This window comes from Sinocyclocheilus rhinocerous, unplaced genomic scaffold (genome assembly GCF_001515625.1).
Source record: "Sinocyclocheilus rhinocerous isolate Xijiao unplaced genomic scaffold, SAMN03320098_v1.1 scaffold1004, whole genome shotgun sequence".
Lineage (NCBI taxonomy): Eukaryota > Metazoa > Chordata > Actinopteri > Cypriniformes > Cyprinidae > Sinocyclocheilus > Sinocyclocheilus rhinocerous.
This window is the reverse complement of record NW_015627248.1, coordinates 798,248-812,431: the sequence shown is the minus strand read 5'-3', so window position 1 is coordinate 812,431 and position 14,184 is coordinate 798,248. Positions and strand designations below refer to the sequence as shown.

The 14,184-nt window shown below is 37.2% G+C and overlaps 1 protein-coding gene and 1 non-coding gene across 2 annotated transcripts; both read left to right on the top strand.

The window, feature by feature from the left end:
* The first annotated feature begins 802 nt into the window (after positions 1-802).
* LOC107725779 (pinin-like) lies at positions 803-7,968 on the top strand. The gene is made up of 9 exons (XM_016535174.1): positions 803-810; positions 2,317-2,388; positions 2,471-2,539; positions 2,648-2,723; positions 2,819-2,913; positions 3,047-3,122; positions 3,394-3,549; positions 3,671-3,809; positions 6,534-7,968. The coding sequence occupies exons 1-9, from the start codon at positions 803-805 to the stop codon at positions 7,745-7,747; spliced, it is 1,905 nt and encodes a 634-aa protein (XP_016390660.1). The 3' UTR covers positions 7,748-7,968.
* Positions 7,969-13,885: 5,917 nt separating this feature from the next.
* On the top strand, positions 13,886-13,968 carry trnal-uaa (transfer RNA leucine (anticodon UAA)). Its single transcript has one exon. It is a non-coding gene; the product is annotated as a tRNA-Leu (tRNA).
* Positions 13,969-14,184: the final 216 nt, after the last annotated feature.

Genomic DNA, 14,184 nt, shown 5'->3' with positions numbered 1-14,184 from the left:
GGCAGCAGCATTCAAGCGTTGTCTTATTCGACCGTAAGTGCCCTGCGAAGTGGACTTCACATGAAATTCCGCTATGATTCCAGTTCCAAGGGAACGTACACGTTACATTCAAAGGGCATTAAAGTGTGCGAGACCTGAATTTATATTGTATTTATTTACAGCGGTATATTATGTCACACTTCTCTAGTAAGGTTCGTCTGTGTGTGAAGACGGTATCGCAAATCCGTGAATGAATGTTCCGAAGTGACTGAGAACCGTGATAATTTTGGTCACTATAATCATAAGAAATTTTCATACCGTTACATCCCTAGTATATATATTCTGTTTATGTATATACTGTATTCTATATATAGTACCAGTCAAATGTTTGGACCCTCGAATGGGAAAGTGTCCAAACTTTTGACTGGTACTGTACTATAATATATACAAAGAATATCGACCGACATATCGATATCAACCTTTTTTTTTACTCCCTAATATCGGTATCGGCCCCAAAAAACCCATATCGGTCGGGCTCTAGTATTAAGGAGGCAGACCATTCTCATTCTAGAGGATTTGATTGGACAAATCTATTTTTCGCTATTGAATGTGATTATTTAAAAATAACTTGGAAATAATACAGGCTTACAGCTTCAACAAAAGCATATACCATCAATTAATTGGGTCTTGAATTACTATATTATTTTATATTTATTGTCCATGTCTGAGACTATATATAAAATATGAATATCCACTGACCTAGACTGTGATTGAGAAGCTTGTGTATGTTCCTGAGCAAGAAGTCGTACAGTCATAGTTAGGCATGGGCCGGTATGAGATTTTGACGGTATGATAACCTTGAGCAAAAAATATCACGGTTTCACGGTATCACGGCATTGTTGTTACAGCTCTAAAATGTGTTTATTTTAAATGTCTGGGTAAAAAAAATAAATAAATCTGAACACTGTATTTTGAGCAACATGCAGAATATTTGGAACAGTAGTTCAATTCAATTCAAGTTTATTTGTACAGCGCTTTTCACGATACAAATCATTGCAAAGCAACTTTACAGCAAATTAAGTTTCTACAATATTTAGTGGAAGCTCATCAGTGGTGACTGTCAATGTACATATGGCAGAAATGTACGTTTTAAAATGTTTTAAATGAAAATCAATTAAAGACGTAATCAAACAGACGATGAACACTATTAAATGATCATTAGGCCTCATGTTGTTCCAAACTTGTATGATTTTCTTTCTTTCTTCTGTGGAACACAAATGGAGATATTTGAATGTTGGGAACCAGCACAGAGCTCCTATTCTCCATCTTCATTACTTTACTGTCTTTATTTAAACAAATACGATTCCCAGAGCAGTTTGTTTATTTTTTTCTTTGATTTGTTTCCTAAAAAGAAGAAAAATAAAGACTGAAATCTTTATTTAACCTAAATCTGTAATTACATTTATTTAATTTTAGTTATATAATTCATATACATATAATTTATATCATTGCATATCATTTAGTTATATAATTTCATATACATAATTTGATTTAATAATAACCCAATTTGAAGCAAAAACAGAATGTTCTGACTAGCTTCGTGAAATTATACTACATGCCTGAATCGCTGAAACACTGCTTTAATATGAACTATACAGAGACGAGATGAAAAGAAAATACCACGTAAACTTTTATGAAGACAGTTAGTTCCCCTCAGAAACACATTCATATAAACCCCCAAATCAATATTGGAAGATTTTCTTCCAATAGTTCGTGCATCATGAACAGTGAGTGATCTGCCTGCTACAGTATTTTTCTCTGTGCGTCTGTCTTCAGCGTCTCTGGCTTCTGTTAACGGGCATTTACAGAGTTCATATTTTCTCACAAATGACATTTGGAAATATGCGTTGCAACGCAGTTTGCAAGTCCAGAACACAGACGAGTTGCTTGCAATAAGACAAAAAAACGTCCGGTTGCCGATCGCGTAAGTTCCAGGGGAAGCTCCTTAAGTTCGTCCATCCTACACACACGTGACTGACCACTCGCTCGCACTAACAGGAGGAGGAGGGGCGTGTTACTCTCTACACTGCACTCAACCTGAGGGATTCCTATACTTTCAGTCTTTGAGGAGACATGAAAAACAGCGCGTACCGCAGTAACGGTATAACGGAAAATGTTAGTGGTTTTGAAACCGTGAAATTTTCAAACCGCGGTATACCTTGATACCGGTAATCGGCCCATGCCTAGTCATAGTTGGGGTTAGATATGCTGTTTTATTTTTTTATATATAAAGGTATGATTATTAATTGTGCGTCTTCTACCTTTTGTCTTTTCCAGACCGGGTCAAAATAGGAGACTGACCATCACAGGCCCAGGTGGAGGTAGGGGGCGCGGAATCAATTTGCTGAGGTAAGAATCTGTTCTTGTATTAGAAAATGCTTGTAATAAACACATGTTGGATTTGTTCTTAATGTATGTCAAACCCTATCAGGCGTGGACTGTCAGATAGTGGTGGAGGACCCCCAGCCAAACAGAGAGACATTGAAGGGGCACTCTTGAGGTGAGGCATTGCTTACCAATTAGCTGATTTCTGGATATGTTATGAAATAAGTTCATTTCTGTTTTGCATGTTTCCAAATGCATTTACAAACGGTTTATGCCAAATTAGGCTGGCAGGGGACCAGCGAGCCAGGAGAGATTCACGCCATGACAGCGACGCTGAGGATGATGACGATGTCAAAAAAGTATGCAGACTAAATGTTTTTTTTCCCCCCACTTATGTAGATTTGTCTGCTTATGTTTTTAACATATCCTTGCTCTTTTTTTTTTTTATCTACAGCCAGCGTTGCAGTCATCTGTGGTTGCTACCTCCAAAGAACGTACGCGCCGAGATCTTATTCAAGATCAGACAATGGATGAGAGAGGAAAGCAGAGGTAATGCTTTTGTTTTAGGCAATGTCTGCAAAGCTTTTTTATCATTTACTTCCTTGTTTTTCCACTGCAAATTAGCTTGAATGATTATGTAAATGTTGAATTTAAAAAACTATTGTTTTATCTCCTCATTCAGAAACCGGCGCATGTTTGGCCTGTTGATGGGAACATTGCAGAAGTTCAAACAAGAGTCTACAGTGTCCACAGAGCGGGTAGGCTTAAGCTTTGAATTTCTTTTTTTAATGCAGTGTTCTATTTCTTGGTTCCTTTGTGAGGCTATATTTTTTTTATATTTGTCTAGAAAAAATAAGAGTTATTTTTCCCAACTGGTCCTCCAAAGCTGAATTATTCCCAACCCACTTTATTTGTATTCAGTTCAAGTTGAGAATCAAGTCAGCGAATTGCAAGCAACACTAAGTCAAGCCACATCTGAAACAAAGTGCTGCTTTAATTTTAAAACGTATGTTTTTTTCCCCCCTCCAGTTAAAAAGACGCCAAGAAATCGAGCAAAAATTGGAAGTCCAGGCAGAACAGGAGCGTAAAAAAGTTGAGAGTGAAAGGAGAGAGCTCTTTGAAGAAAGACGTGCCAAACAAACAGAGATGCGTCTTCTGGAGCACAAAGTGGAGCTCGCTCAGCTGGTATGTCTTTCAGCTGCAGGAAGACAGCAGCTCTTTTATTGTATATCTGCAGCAGTTTTATTAGGATAGACTGTCCTTGGTCTGACTTTTCCATGCATTATGGTGTTCTCATGTGCTTTAGCAAGAAGAGTGGAATGCACATAATTCTAAGCTCATCAAGTTCATTCGAACAAAGACCAACCCCCCGATCTTCTACCTGCCTGGTCGAATGTGCTCTGCTACTCAAAAGCTCCTGGAGGAGTCTCAGAAAAAATTAAATGGTAAGTTTAATTTTAATAACTTAGTTTCCTGGTTATTGAATTGGCTTCTGCTGTCTTCCACTTTTTGTATAGATTCAGATATTTTAAACTTTGTTTACACCTGGTATATCCATTTTTTGTGGTCCAGAACATGCATTTGACTACATTACGTTTATAGGGTAAATGCATCTATATAGCTCTGCATTTAAAGGGTTAGTTCACCCAAAAATGAAAATTCTGTCATTAATTACTCACCCTCATGTCGTTCCACACCCGTAAGACCTTCGTTCATCTTCAGAACACAAATTAAAATATTTTTGATCAAATCCGATGGCTCAGAGAGGCCTCCATTGACAGCAACGCCACCCAAACTCTCAAGATCCATAAAGGTACTAAAGACGTTGTTAAAACAGTTGACGTGACTACAGTGGTTCTACAATAATTTTATGAAGTGACGAGAATACTTTTTGTGCGCAAAAACAAAACAAAAATAAAGACTTTATTCAACAACCTCTTCTCTTCTGTGTCATTCTCATACGTTGTTTACGGCCAGCGCTTCCAGGTTCTACGTCAGAACGCCGGCTTATTATTGGACGGCTCGTGCATCAGCATCACACGCATGCGTCGTGCTGCTCACATGTGCAGCTTTGGCCAATAATGAGCCGGCGTTTGGACGTAGAACACAGAAGCCTTCACTGTGCTTACTGCGTTGTTAACCGCGTAAGGATAATGACAGGGAAGAGAAGAGATTGCTGAATAAAGTTATTATTTTTGTTTTGTTTTTGCGCGCAAAAAGTATTCTCGTCGTTTCATAAAATTATTGTAGAACCACTGTAGTCACTTCGACTGTTTTAACGACATCTTTAGTAAACCTTTATGGATCTTGAAAGTTTGGGTGGCGTTGCTGTCAATGGAGGCCTCTCTGAGCCATTGGATTTGATCAAAAATATCTTAATTTGTGTTCTGAAGATGAACAAAGGTCTTAGGGGTGTGGAACTACATGAGGGTGAGTAATTAATGACAGAATTTTCATTTTTGGGTGAACTAACTCTTTAATATTTAACGGTAATTTTTGGTTTTGTTTTGTGACTAAGTTTGTGCTATACAAATATTTTATAATAATAAGTACAATGTTGGCTACATTGTTTACGTTTTTATTATATTTAACATAAGTTGCTATCTGAAATGTTAAATCATTTTCAAACTATTTAGTAAATATTAGATTTAAATATTCATTTTATCACAGCATATTGTTTGGTGTCCTTTAAATAGTGTGATAACCTATATATCGGTTTTATGTCGGCCAACGTGCTCTAAGAAATTGGCTTTGGGCATAAAATAAAATCCACTACTAGTACCAACTGGGTAAAATGAATCTAGCTGTGAGTGTTTTACTGTTTCAACATAGAAGTTGATGTACTGTTTTGAGACATGCTATATTCCATCTTAAACTATTTCAAACCATATGTTACTAATTCTTGTAAAATTATGCATGCAATTATGACTTAACTGGGAAAAAAAAGACAATGATTTAAAAAAAAAAAAAAACTTTGTCATATTGCTTGAAACATACTTTCCCATAGACATTCATAGCTCTTTTTTCCCCTACATTTTTCCACCATGGATTTTAAAAGCTCATGAATGTGTGGTAGGGCTGTCAAAATGGTTGAAAAACTAAATTTGAATTTTGTACTTATAGTATCAAAATTCGAATTATATTCGAATTTAAAATGCATAATTTCAGTTAGGGTGAAGAAAAGCTTTTTTGGCTTCTCTCCTGAGGCCACAAGAGGGCGCATCATTCAAAGCATAAGATAACATGACTATCTGCGAAAAAAAAAAAGTGCATAATGTTTAAAATGTTTATAAACCAATTATAATTACGTTGCTTAAACGGCTATAAACAAAACAGCATCATGTATGTATTAGGGATGTAACGATTAACCGTGAGTCGGTTGAAAATCGATTCAAATATGTGATTCAAATCGGTTTAGATGCCAAACAAATCGCGATTCAATTAGGGGTAGGAGTTTATATGAATGTATGTCTGAGGGGAACTTACTGTCTTTTTCAATGGTATTTTTTCTTTTCCTCTTGCCTCTGTATAGTGCATATTAAAGTTCATAAATGCAGCCTGCTTTGTTTACAGCGGAAACCAAGGAAAGGCTTTAAGAAGAGATTTATTTTATTTGTGTTACTTATTTGATTTGGGGCTTGTTTTAAAATTTCAATTTAGTTGTTATTTACATTTACATTAGCCTATATTTAAATCGTTATTTAGCAGACGCTTTTATCCAAAGCGACTTTCAAATGAGGACAATAAAAGCAATCAAAACCAACAAAAGAGAAATGCAAGTGCTATATTAGTATATTATTATAGTGTTATATTTCAATTTCGGTTTTGATGTAAACAAGATCTTCTCCGCATTGATGTTCTCTTTCCGCTATCTTTTTTTAATGCACAACGCAGCAGCGCTGCATCTAGTGGCTTCAACTGGATAGGCTAACAAAAACATTATAATGCAATGACACTTACATCGTCATCGCATCTCGTGCGCCGCTGATAAGGCTGCCTCCTTAACGCACACTTAAAATTCGAATTCAGCGTTTTTGCATTCGAATGTGGATTTTTATTTTAAATTCGACAAATATTCGAAATTCTAATTTTTTTTTGACCGCCCTAGTGTGTGGTTTTTTTTCTCTTTTTTTTATTTTTTTTTTAAAACTCTTTCTCCAATTTCCAAGGTGTGTTTGATGAGAGACGTGAAGCCTTTGCAGAGCAACTCAACAAAATGGAGGCTCGGCCAAGGCGTCAGTCCCAAAGGACAGGTGACAAAGAAATGGAGGATAACCGTCGGTCTGAAGAGACGAAGAAAGAAGATCAAGAGGAGGGTAAGGCTGGAGTAGGGCGGACAGGTAACAGACATGATGTGGAGATTGAGGACGAGGAGGAAGATGTAGTCGAGGAGGAAGGAGAGGAGAGCTCAGAGATTAAGGAGAGGGAGGGGGATCAGGAGCAGTGTGAGGAGAAGGACAAACACGAGGAGAGTGAGAGGAAGGCAGATGAGGAAGATGAGGAGGACGAGGAGGAGGATATGGGAGCAAGTGAGGTTAAGGAAGAGGGGGAAGAGCAGATGGAGGGCACAGAAGTTGAGAGGGAAGATGAGGCACAGGGTAAGTTGCCTGTTGAGAGTCCAGAAGCCACAGTTGAAGAGGTAGGTAATGTGCAAAAGGAGGAAGAGCAGGAGTCCGAGAACGAGACTCAGCAGGACGTTGTAACAGACTCTCAGCAAACCCCTGAAAGCCACATGGAAATACAGCCTGAGGAATGTAAACAGCCTCAACTGGACGTCCCGACCCCTAGCGTAACAGAACATGACACCAAACAAGATGTTGATACGGCGTCTGATACCCAACAGCCACAGCTTGAACCTGACCCAGAAGTCCTTTCTCAAGAGCAAAGCCAAGAACCATCAGTCCAACCACAAGAAGCCAAAGTAGACACAAAGGAAGCTAGCGAGGAGGCCGATGACGCACACGGACGGGCCAAAGTCCATGCCAAGAGGAGCAAGAGCCAAAGTAGCAGCAGCTCCTCTTCCAGTTCCTCTTCAAGCTCCTCCTCCAGTGGATCCAGCTCCTCTTCCAGTGGCTCCAGTAGTAGGAGCAGTTCATCTGGCTCCTCCTCGTCATCTTCCAGTTCACGCTCCCGTAGTCATGGCAGGGATAGAGATGGCCGAGACCACAAATGCCGTAGGAGACCATCGGACAGGGAGCACAGAAAGAGTGGCAGTGAGAGGGGACAAAAGTCCTCAAAAGGCAGTGGACGAGAAAACAAGAGCTCCAAAGACAAGAACTCCAAACCTGACAGGAAGAGGACGAGTTCAGAAGGAAGCCGGTCAGGGAAGAGGTCCTCCAGAAGCGCGAGAGATCGGAAGTCTGATCGGAAGGATCGACGTTGAGAAGTTGCTACCAGTCTTGCATAGTTTCTTCAAGGCCATTGTGTGGTTACCTAGATTTGAGGTGCAGTTGCCTTGCTATTGTTCTTGAGTGGGTTTTACATTTGAATTCTCCATCTCCCAATCTTTTTTCTTTTAGTTTAGTCTGGCAACTGGTCATTTCAGTGTATCTTGGAATTTTTAAGATTTATAAACTGCTTTTAAGAACCATCACTCTAAACAAATTGGTTTCACACTATATCAGACCTTCCACATTATCTGATGGAAATAACGCTTGAAATGTGCTTCTCGTGCTGATCCTTCATCTGTTCCACCACGGTGTTGCCGGTTCCTGTCATACAGTAGCTAAACCACTGATGTTTTCAGTTATGTGATGCCATACTAATGTGATTTTTACATTCTGTAAATATAAAGCAACCATTTTGACAGTATCTTACAGTGATGCAGTTCTTTTTCTTGTTGGAGCAAAAATGTCTGCCTTTGTGTTTTTTTGTTTTTTTGTATAAATCACTCATTAACATAGAAAAAAGACATTAAAGACAATTTCTCTTCATGTATCTGATTTAGTTTTTTCATATTTGCATGTTTGAAATGTTTGTGATCTTGTCAATTGAAATTGTGTATGCAGACAACACTGAATGTTTTCAGTATAACAAAACTGAAACATTTATGCTGAATTTGTAGTTTTAAATTTTATAATTGAACATGAGAATTTCAACAAATTTAGCTTCATAAACCTAACACGTTAAATCCTAGTTTAAAACTGCAGGTTTCAAAATGTTGCATTTAAATGAAACCAATAAAACAAAGTGTTCTTGGTTTAAGATTTCTTTTCAAACAATTTCCTTTATTTTTGGCAAATTGCTTTGTTTGCAACTCTTATTGAGCAGCTGATCAAATTTAGACCGTTATAACCCGGTTTACTTATGACCCTATTTACTTAAAGCTGCAGTTTAGCTGAACGTTTTTTGGTTAAAAATGATCTGAAATCAATATTTGAGCAAGTACATAACCAGCCAGTGTTCTAAACTATCGCCTTACTTTAGCCCGATTCACAATGGTAAGCTTCTGATAATGTTTTCTAATTTGAGTGGTACGGGTAGGTTTTCACGGGAAATTCGAGCATGGCACTGCGTCATTGCGTCACGTCTGTAAACATAAAGAAGTTATCCCGGCTACTAGGCTATCGCATGTGAGGTATCGCACAAGATTTATATTTTAAAGACAACCAGTTCGAAGGAAGCATAATTTGCTTTTTGGGTTAAAAGAATTTCTTAATATTGAATTTGAGTGGTATGACAATTAGAGATTAGACTACAGAAATTTAAATCTACTCGCTTGTACACGCGTTAGTCATAGCCACGCAATGCTGATGTTGTTAACCTTAACAATTTGAGAATGAAGTATAACAATAATAATTTGCACGGTTTGATGTGATATGAGCTAATTTAGATTAAATCACCATTGGTAGCGTGATTTATTGTAATGAGGAACAGTTGGTCAGAACAAACGTGGCAGACTTGTTACTTGTTCAGATGACAATATCCGGTGAAAATGCTTATTTGGGTCAAGATGTTATTCCAAGATGTAGGCTAGAATCTGTGAGTGCAAGGTACAATATCCACACCAGTGCGGCGACTGACTGGCTCACATTACTCCTCAAAACATTAGATTCATCTGCGCTGGAGCACAACTCATGCAATGAAGATAATTCCGCACACAGCTGCAATTGCAGGTTTTCAAACAGAGATGGCGACAAAGAGGCAAAACTTACGAACTGCAGCTTTTTAAAACCTATTAATGGTCTTTAGATCAAAATCACAACTAATAACTTTAATAGAAATCAATACACAAAATGGGTTCTTTTATTATAAACCCATCATTGATAAATTATTTTCTGATTGGGAAAAATGCCAGTGGCTTTGCCTTGGTTGGCCAAGTGGTTAAAGCAGTGAGATCCAATGAACAAATGTCTTTGTGGGTTCAAACCCCACTCCTGGTAGCAGAGTTGTGATTTTTAAAGAGTAGAAGCTGCAGCTCAGTTGTACATTATTTACTTTGTGTGCACAGCATAAAAACTTCATAGGAAGCAAACATTCATGTCAAGAGCTGCTTTAGTTTGAACAAGCACCGCATGTTTAAGTGTTCAGCTGAACATGTGAACAATCAATTTCAGAGTGAAAGACTTGTTGAAACCAGCCGTGATGGCTTAGTGGTTATAGTGCTGGCCTTACGATCCAAAGGATAAATGTTTTTGTTGGTTCAAACCCAATGAGGCAAGATTGTACCTAATCAGAAGTGAAAAGTAATTGCTTGTGTCATGAACTTGTAAAATTCAGCCTCAAGGAATAGTCGCATGTTTATATATTTATTAATTTTAGTAATGTTCTGTTCCTTACCTCATGGTGGCAGTAGTGCTTTGCAAAACACCATGAGAACATACCGTCTTTCCAAATGTCTTCTGCAGTGTTTTTGTCAGCTGAATGAGTATCCGGTTGTTTCCACACAGTTACACTAAACATCAATGCAACTGTGCATAAAATTTCTTCTAATCTCAAACTTGGCCATATTGAAATGGATATATAACTGTTTGTAAATGGGTTTGTACTCTAGCTTTCCATTCGCAAGAATGGGCCTTTTTTGGCCAAACAGATCTCTAGATAATTAATTCTAGATCAAATTACGACTTCTTATTCATCATAAACAGATTTGAGAGCTATACTCAACATATAACAGTAGTCACAGTAGGAGAGAAATAAAGCTATATATAAAGTTTGTAGAAATGTATGAATTGTCTTAATCTTAGACAACATGAAATCACAGCTGACCCTATTTACTTTGTTAATGCACATTTATGGTGTTATTGTGAGGGATAACTGGATAATGTTACATATTTATAAACATATAGGCCTATACATATGTTCACGAAAGTACAATGGGTTGCGGAAGCAGTTCATGTTCTTTGACGAGTAGTCATTACACCTTGGATTTCTGTTCTCCTTCCCAATGTAACCCTGCGTGCCCCCTATGGTTCTTCCCGCTCAGAGGAAAGTGAGCAGTCAGCTGTTCTGAGCCTCATTAGTGGTGTCTGTCTCTGATGAGCGGGATGATGAAGCCTTTCTATTGATCCGTCTCCAGAGGAAAAAGTGCAAGGTAAACAGGACAGAGTTACAGCTCAGAAGGAACTGGCTCGGACACCGTGCTCATAGAGGTGATGCAGTGGAGAGAGGAAAAACTTTATCATGCTTTCTACATCTCATTTGAACCTATACGTGTCTTTATAAAGTTGTGTGGTACAGCCATTACTTTTTGTGATAGGTCATGACATCTTTAAAAATTCAGATCATACTTTACTGCTTGTAGGATGTCAGAATCTAACTTCTCACAGGGTTCCCATGCTCATGGAAAACCTGAAAACCAATCAATCCTTAGAAGTCATGGAACTTACATGGAATGGAATTTAATTTAACATGGAATTTAATTTAGTTATGCTCAGCTCTAAAATATTTAGTCTGCTAGAAATTTCTCTTTAAAATTATCTCCTTTAAAATCCTTATTCAATTATGATCAGTGGGAAATGTTACGAAAGTTCATTGCGGTCAAAAATGTGAACCCTGTTTTAAAGTTCCACACAGAAACTTTTTGTTCTTTCTGTAGTTTTTTGTAAGCCGTCTGCTGGGTTTTGATTACGTTTTTTGGACCACCAAATATGATGATTTCCACTTTCTATGAAGGTGGGTGCATATTGAAATTTATAAAAAAAAAAAAAGTGTGATTGAAATACAAAATATTTGTCAAATTTAATAACTGACTTCTGTATTGGACTTTATCATTACACAAAAGCCAAAAATATTTATAGAAATGTTATCTGGAAAATGTAAACTCTTTTTTTTTTTAATCTTTATTTGTACCACTATTATTTTTATATGTAATGTTTTAATTTTAAATGCATTAAAAATATATATTTCTAGTTTTATTTTTGTTTCACAATAAATAAGTGTGATATTACAAATACATGTTTGTAAAATTAAACAACTGACTTTTGTATTGGACTTCATCATTGCGCTAAAGTCAAAAATATTCATTATTATATTATCTGGAAAATGTAAGCTCTTAAAAATAAACAATTTACAGTAACTAGTTTAAAAGCAACTCTACAGAGAATATTGCTGTACAACCCAAGTAAGCAGCACTAAAAAAGTGCTGTTCTGTTAAAAGTACTGTTAAAATTTAGAAAGCAAATAATAATTCAAGAAACAATAAATTCAGTAAATTTAAAACATTTCTTTCTCTCTGACATTTTCTCTGACACTCTATAAGAGTCCCCAGAGCCCAGTTTGAAGTTTTAAAGTAGCTCGAGTTTAAAATGTTCGTGAAGTTTTAAAGAATCAAATAGCTAACTGAAGAACCCTATACAGAAGAAATAGTTTTTCATAAGAAAATGATTCTTTGCAGAATTATTGAAGAACCTTTATTTTAAAGAAATTATTCATAATAACACCTGCTCCTAATAAGAGTAGGAATAAGAACACAATAATAAAAGAATAAATGTCCTCATTCAACTTACTTAAAATAATATAATGGTAAGTGTTTTTTCTCAGCGGTCATGTGACAACAGTTTGATTTTTAGATCAATAGCAAAATTCCTTCCCCCAAGCATCTAAGGCAGAATGATTGAGCACAGCTCAATGAAATCAGGGTCTTTTAATGAGTGGGTGTGGGAGTCCATTATAAATGGCTTAACTGACTTGTTCACTGACACTAGTGTGTGCCACTTAAGCTAGTTTAACAGTTTGTTCTTTCAAAAGCTGAGTTGTGAGGCTCACAGGGGTTCGGAAACAGACTCCAGTCTCAAGAGTGCATCTCTCCGTGACTCTCGTTGTAATGGAGAAATTAAACTGACTGGACTGGTGTTAAGTTTGCTTTGGTGAACTCGGTCAACTGATGAGTTTCAACTAGATGTCTGCTTCAGCTTTATTGATCAAGGCTAAATTTCACTCTTCATGTCAACATCCATTCTGCAACTTGTATTTACACAGAAATATACGCATTTATACATTAATTCTGTAAAATTTTAAATAGCATTTTTTTCATTATTCAATGCTGGTGCTAATTTGCAAGTGAAATAAGTTTGAATCCTCTTCACATCAAAGTCAGTTCCTTCTTTGTTTTCTGTCATTCTTATAAATGATAAAACAATCCAACTGACACACTTTGTACAATGAAGTAGAGATATTAGACAATATACTGATTATAAAAGTCCATTGTAAATAATGCAGAATAATAACTTAAGAAGTGATTAGTACTGTCCTCTGAGCATCTATACAAGACAATTGCAAGAAGCCTTGCAAAAATGGACAGCATGACTGCATGGTTATGGTTTTGGACTTGAAAGCTAATGGACGCATGTCCTCATGGGTTCGAATCCCACTCTTGGTAGTAAATACCAGTTCTTTCATGAATTAGTGCAGAAAATTTCCTTTATCTTAAAGGGATGATTGAAAACAGGTGTTTGAAATCATGTTAGAGGAACAGTTTCTACAAATCCGACTACACAGAATGTGATTAGGATGGCTGAGTGGTTAAGGTGTTGGACTTAAAATCCAATAGACAAATGTCTTCGTGGCTTTGAACCCTAGTTTAATAGTAGTTGGTATCATTAAAATAATTAATGTATTATCCATTTGCTGACTGCACAAGTTTTTGAAGCTGATTTATATCTGTTAAAATTAAGCAAAGAATATAATGTCTGACTGCATAAGGTATTAGTTCAGACCAGGGTGGTTAAGGAGTTAGACTTAAGATCCAATAGACAAATTCCCTAGTGGGTTCAAACCCCCCTCTTGGTGGCACATGACAGTTCCATTATCAACTACTGCAGATTATTTTACAGAGATGAGAGAAAACCGACTTCTAAATGCATATCAAAGGAGCCATTTGACTACTACTTGCTCTGAAAGACCAGGATGGCCGAGTGGTTAAGGCGTTGGACTTAAACCCTAGTGGGTTCAAACCCCCCTCTTGGTGGCACATGACAGTTCCATTATCAACTACTGCAGATTGTTTTACAGAGATGAGAGAAAACCGACTTCTAAATGCATATCAAAGGAGCCATTTGACAACTACTACTTGCTCTGAAAGACCAGGATGGCCGAGTGGTTAAGGCGTTGGACTTAAGATCCAATGGACAAATGTCTTCGTGGGTTCAAACCCCACTCCTGGTGTAAACTTTGAGGCTTTCAGTTTGGTATTTAAGCACAAATTAAGCGTTTAAAATGTCAGCGCGTGAGGGGTAGGTGCAAATTTGAGAGTCTGTTACAGTAGCAACATTGTGTATCAACCAGGATGGCTGAGTAGTTGAGGTTTTAAAATTGTTGATCTTAATATTTGCAATCATTTGAGTGTTGAGTGTGGCTCTGCAGCAGTTGTGTTCCAGTGGG

Coding starts and splice junctions, on each gene's coding strand:
- LOC107725779 (XM_016535174.1), top strand. Junction 2,389..2,470: donor CGCGGAATCAATTTGCTGAG/GTAAGAATCTGT, acceptor AAACCCTATCAG/GCGTGGACTGTCAGATAGTG. Junction 2,724..2,818: donor ATGATGACGATGTCAAAAAA/GTATGCAGACTA, acceptor TTTTATCTACAG/CCAGCGTTGCAGTCATCTGT.